Below are 6,000 nucleotides of genomic sequence, written 5' to 3' on the forward strand. Positions count from 1 at the left end.
TACCCTTACACAAACCACTCACAAAACCCCAGGTGCCTGATACTTTATCTATCATCTATCTATCTCTGTATCTATCTCCCTATCTATCTATCTATCTATCATCTATTTATTTTTGCCCTGCCTCTCCACCCTCTCCACTCACTGCTCTGAGATTCTGCTTCTGTCTCCCTTCCCCTTCCTCTTCCTTCTCCTTCATCCTCACTACCCCGCCCCCTGCCCTCCACCCCCAGCCCCCCTTCCAGGGCGCTGGCTAAATGTGCAAAGCTGGCAGCCTGTTTCTTCTCCACTTCTCCCTCCACCCTCTTCGAATTCAGCGAGTGTATTACAAATTGCCCCCTATGCAATACCTGCACAGGAATAATGCCCAAATCCTATCTCTTGCACCCTAACCCGAAGGCAACCAGCGTGCAAAGGTCTTTTTTGACCAAGACCGCTTCCCCTCGCAGGGAGACGCACACACACGTACAAGCACACACTCACCCAAATCTCACACCCATTTTTCTCCTTAACCTTCGCCAATATCACTCAAACGTGTTCCGGTCAACGTTTGAAAGCTCCCTTTGCAGAATGCCACGGCACTGTTGGTTGCTGCGGAATACCATACTAGTCATTCTTCCCCACCCTCACCCCAATCAAGTTTCTAAAACGTCTTTCAAGAAATAAGTGAGCAATTTGAAATGGAAGAAAAACCTGAGCAGTGGGGGAGAGAGGGAGGGGACTCTGATTCTTGCTTATCTCGTTTGTGTCCTTCTTCCTGATGAAAATAAGTCACCATGCTTATTATCCGGAATGTTAGTCCGTCTTTGGTCACTACAATTCCAGGAAGGATGCAAAGGAAGGGCAGAAGAGACCTGATTTCCAACAGGTAATACTCGGGCTCGTCTTTCCCATCCCAACGGAGCTCGAATCTCCTAGGGGCGTGGTCCACCCTCTCCTCGGACCAGCTGGTGCACAATCGGCTGCTGGTCTTGGGAAGGGGATTTTCCCCTTCTACTCGGCCAGTTTCTCCCCCCAGCCCCAGTTGTCTCTAGATTCTCTTAAAAAACAAAACAAAACAAAACTCCCAAATTACAGTTTCATTCATTCATTGAAAAATAAATAAACCAATTAAACCTTCACATGTGTTTCCATTAATGCCTGCACCCATGTGAAGCTCATGCATGTAGGAAATAAGGCTTCTTCCGCAGCACATGTGAAAAAATTGTACGATAGAACAAGCAATACTCATAACTGAATATTATTCTTTCAACCCTGCTTTTTGCAAATAATATAAAGGATTGCTTCCCCATCTTGTAGGTAGAGCTCACGTCTTCTCCTCCACACCCATTTCCATATCCACATCCGCAAAACCAGAGACCTAAAGCGCTGAACATTTACTAATAGCCAAAAAAATCTTTTTTTTTTTTTTCCTCTAGCCAAACAGGCGTATTTTTTCTAACCTCATCCTAATTAGTAGCAGCATTCCAAAAGCAGACTGTGAAAGAATAGAATAAAAGCCGGGATGCAAGCATCAGTTACCATATGCTAAGGAAACGCGAGCACCATGGCCAGAGCAGAAGCGGTTCAAATATTTTTTCTACCTTTACAGGGAAATATTGCACTCTGGTAATTTCACAACAGCAAGAAGTAAAAATCTTTAGGTCTACCTGTTTGGTTCTTCTCATACAGCACAGCATGGTCGTATCGTCCCTTGCCTTCTTCCTGCCTTCTCTCCTTTCCTCCTCTCTTTCTTATTCCCCCCCTCTCCACCTCTTTTCTGCTCGCTTGCTCACTCGCTCTCTCGCGCTAGCGCACTCTCTCTCCCTCCCTCTCCCTCCCTCTCTCTCTCTCTCTCTCCCTCGCACACACCAGGGCAGTTAGCAGCAACTGTAAGGTCCACAGCTACTGCTCGCCGCACATGCTCTCTCTCTCTCTCCTCTTCCCTCTCTTCCTCTTTTCTCTTCTCCCCACCCACTCACTGCCTATCCCTCTTTTTCGTCCCTGTCTCTCGATCTCTTTCTCAGAATTGTTCACTAGCTTTCAATGACTAATCACTTCCCCCGGCCCCACCCCCATTCTAGACAGTCACCCCCTTCCAGTCCCCTGCCAGCCTCATGAATATTTAAACATCTCCAATCTGGACCCAATTACCCACCGACTTTCCCACTGCATTGAGAGGGTGGTGGGGTAGCTGCAGAGAAGGCTATTCCAGACCGTTCAGGAGAGTATATGGAATACGTTTTAGAGAAGAGGGGCTTGAGGAATGCTTCTATTTCTTTACTAACTCTTTTCTCTTCCCAATATCATAAAAGCAAAGAACGGCTATTCTGAATGAGTAGTCAAACCTATACAATATGTTATATCTGCTATTTAGATTTTATGCACAGTTAATAATTGTGAGGGTTAAGTTCTCTCAAAAAATGAAATAACATGTGAATATCATATCCTGTATGTACACTGTACTCAGTACTCATATAACTTAAAATAAATACATATGTATAAAACTTAGATATGCACAAACATGTCTCATATATGCTCCAAAATACTTGAAAAATCCACATGAATATATTGCATTTTAAACATTCTAAGCACTTGGGTGCAGAAATAATAACTAATGTTTAGGAATTAACATCCATATCTAAAATCACATGGTAGTTTTCTTCTTAATGCACATATACCTGTTTGAAAAGTGGAGTTTCTTCTAATTTTACTGAAAAAGCTGAGCACAGTTGAACAATAAATCTGTGTAATATGAATGGTGCCAGTTGACTGAAATAAAACGCACAATGTGAGAGCTCTGAGTTTCAGTTTTACTTGGGGACTTACTGAGGACTATAGCCTGGAGACATCCTCCCAGATAGCTCTGAGGACCTGCTCCAAAGAGGTAAGGGGGGAGGTCTGCACATGTGTGATTTTGAAGAAGGGGGTGAGTGCCACCAGCACTTACCCCCTTGGTAGAAGATTACTGCTAGTCACGAGGAGCAAATATCTTGGTTAATGGTTTTAGTGCTTTTCTAGGTATGGGAAGATGCAAGAATCGAAGTTCTTTAAAAATTTCTCCTGAAAATATCTATCTGAAGGCCTGTCCCGCCAGTTTGCCCAGAGCACAGAGTGCCTCATTCCTGTTTTCCACCCTGACCTCCTTTCAGGGTGGATTAAAGTTCAGCGACTGCAGTGGCTAATGATGTAATTCTCACAGAGCTGGATGGCTAGTGACGTTTCTTTAGTTGGCATGCCCAAAATGATATTTTACAGTTTGGGCAGGAAGAATAAAGTAAATTCACCTGTTATGAGAAGAAAAAATATATCATGAAGCCTATTTCTTCAATTCCATCTATGGTTCTTCATAATTTGGGTGCAGGAAAATGTGACTTTCAAAAAAGTGTACATAACATAATTTTTAGATTTATAGTACTGTGTGATCTTGGGAATGTTACTGAATCTCTCTGCACCTAGTTTTCTAATCTGTAAAATAGGGATAATAATGTCAACCTTGCCAACATGTTGTGAGGACCAAACAATATAATGTATGCAAAGCACAATGAAATCATTCTCAGTACATAGTAGCTTTACCTCAGATACTGTACTTATCTGAAATTTTGGTGGTATTTTCAAGTAAATATCTCAAAGAACTTTCCAAACCCTTTCTTGTTGTTCATTAGTGATGACAAGCATCCCCAATTAAATAGCACATATTCTTTCTAGTCCGTCCCAGTTATGAGCCTGTTTAATACGTGTCAACCAGACTGCTTATTATCATACTTATTATCAAGGTCACTGAGCTTAATAGGCGCTCTATACATTTTGACAAAATTCAAGGTACACCTACCTCAGAATGGACTATCTCAGAGAGATACCCAGGGGGTAATGGGTTATAAATTATCCCCAGAGGTCTTCCCAAGCATGAACTGCTTCAGATCCAGCCTTACTTTGACTTTTACTCCTCTCGGCTTGCTTCTTAGTTTTCATATTTAATGATTAAAAAAAAAAGAATTAAGTTCTGAGGTTAATATTTTTTTAAGGTTGTAATGAGCCCAGTCCGAGCCAAGCTTTCAGAAACAGCCGTCTATGTACTTAAGCGATAGAAGAGGGCGAAGAATGGGTAAGAAATAGCTTCCTCAGAGCCATTCCTGCTGTGGATTAGGATCCTCCTACCTAGCCTGCTGGGGGCTGGAGAGTGATGAAGGGAGGAAGCACAGGGGATGAGAACCGGGAGCAAGAGAGAAAAAACTTGCTTATTTGGGTATTTAAACAGATTCATAGATAAGGTCATTTCGTCAACTCTGTGGCCTAACTTAAGGAACATAGCTGGCTATGGAAAGGGGCCAACTCCTTTCCCTTTCAATGCACTCCCCTCAGCCCCCATTTATATCTTCTTTACCCCTTTATGTGTTGGGAGGAAACTTGGAAACAATGTGGCATAATTAAATCAGAGTCTAGAGCTCAAAACCAGGCATAGGCCTGGATGAACTTTGTGACTTAACATGTTAAACCACCCCTGTTAACATCAGCTTCCTCAGCAGTTTACGTATATTATTTCATCTAATATTCAAAATGAGATAGGTGCAATCATTATTTTCATTTTGATGGGAATAACGAAAGCTAAGTAAATTAAGTACTTAGACTGGGACACACAGCTAATAAGAGGTAAAGTCACAACTCCAAACCCTGTTAACTACTAAAATGCATTGACACTCAACAGGCTTCTACACCTCATTACTTCGGTCCTTAAGAGTTTAGACTCTGCAGTGGAAGTTTTCATGTTGAAACGAAATCAGCATTCTGAAAAGTCCACCTATTAGGCCCAGCCCTTACCCTCAAGAGCCACGAGGAATACGCTGATACCTGCATCCAATAGCGAGCCCTTTGTATATATATTTCTGACCAAACATTAGCTACTTCAACCACCCTCAGGTGCCTCAGTGTTTACAGTCCTCACAATTTTGGATGCTTCTTTCTGGACATACTACATTCTGTCAATGAGCTTCTAAAAACTACTTCCCAGAAGGGAGCTCAAGATGCCAAATTTAATTTGAATAATATGGAATAAATTCTAATATATTATTTTTCCTCTGAGCACTGGAGGTTATAGGATGGCAAAAGCATGAGGAAGAAAAAAAGCACACACTGATATGGTCTTGGCAAAAAAATATGTATATAAAATAAAAATAAATTAAATAACCAGTATTGCCCTGATCCCCACCAGCTAACTCTTCAATGGATTCACTAATCTGTATACCCTTATAACTAATCCCAGAAAATGCCTAAACTTAGACCCTTAAAGAATTTTAGATTAATGATTAATTCATGAGAACATCAGGTAACTTCCTGACTATAGGTTAGGTAATAACATCATTCTAGAAGAAGGTGAAGAGAGGTGAAGGCCAAGTCCCAGTTCCATTCTCAGAGCTCTTTGAATTTCATACTAAAGTGATGCTGCTTTTCATAACAAACCCAGAAGTTGCTAGGCTTTACAAATGGTTCTGTCACATAACCTGCCATTTTATGACTGGTACTTGAGAAAAGAGTGTCATCCAATCAGGTAGAGAATATGTTCATCTTTTCTCTCCCCTTTGCAGGAGTTTATTTATTTATTTTTTAACTTTTAGTCTTAGCCTTTCGCCTGCTGTATTAGCGTGCTATGGCTTCCATAACAAAATACCACAGACTAGGTGGCTTAAACAACAGAAATTTATTTGATCACAGTTCTGGAGGCTGGAAGACCAGGATCAAAGTGCTAGCAGGGTTGGTTTCCCCTGAGGGCCATAAGGGAAGGGTCTGTTCCAGGCCTCCTGTCCTTGGCTTGCAGATGGCTGCCCTCTTGCTGCCTCTTCCCCTGGTGGTTCCTCTGTACACTTGCACCCCTGGTGTCTCTCTGTATCCAAATTTCCTCTTATTAAAGGACATCAGTCCAATTGGATTAGAGCTTACCCATATGAACTTATTTAACCTTACTTACCTCTTTAATGGCCCTGGCTCCAAATACAGTCAACGTTCTGAGGTACTGGGGGTTAGGGCTTC

General features: G+C 41.9%; 1 protein-coding gene across 1 annotated transcript in view; it reads right to left on the reverse strand.

Moving 5' to 3' along the window:
• Positions 1–2,009, reverse strand: part of GAP43 (growth associated protein 43) — a 92,653-nt gene extending 90,644 nt beyond the window's left edge. Inside the window, exon 1 of the mRNA XM_082460110.1 lies at positions 1,647–2,009. Coding sequence (XP_082316236.1) covers positions 1,647–1,676 — 30 coding nt within the window. The 5' untranslated portion in view covers positions 1,677–2,009. The remainder of the gene's footprint in view (positions 1–1,646) is intronic.
• Positions 2,010–6,000: the final 3,991 nt, after the last annotated feature.

The sequence above is a fragment of the Balaenoptera physalus genome (genome assembly GCF_965194825.1).
Source record: "Balaenoptera physalus genome assembly, chromosome: 4".
Taxonomy (NCBI): Eukaryota; Metazoa; Chordata; class Mammalia; order Artiodactyla; family Balaenopteridae; genus Balaenoptera; species Balaenoptera physalus.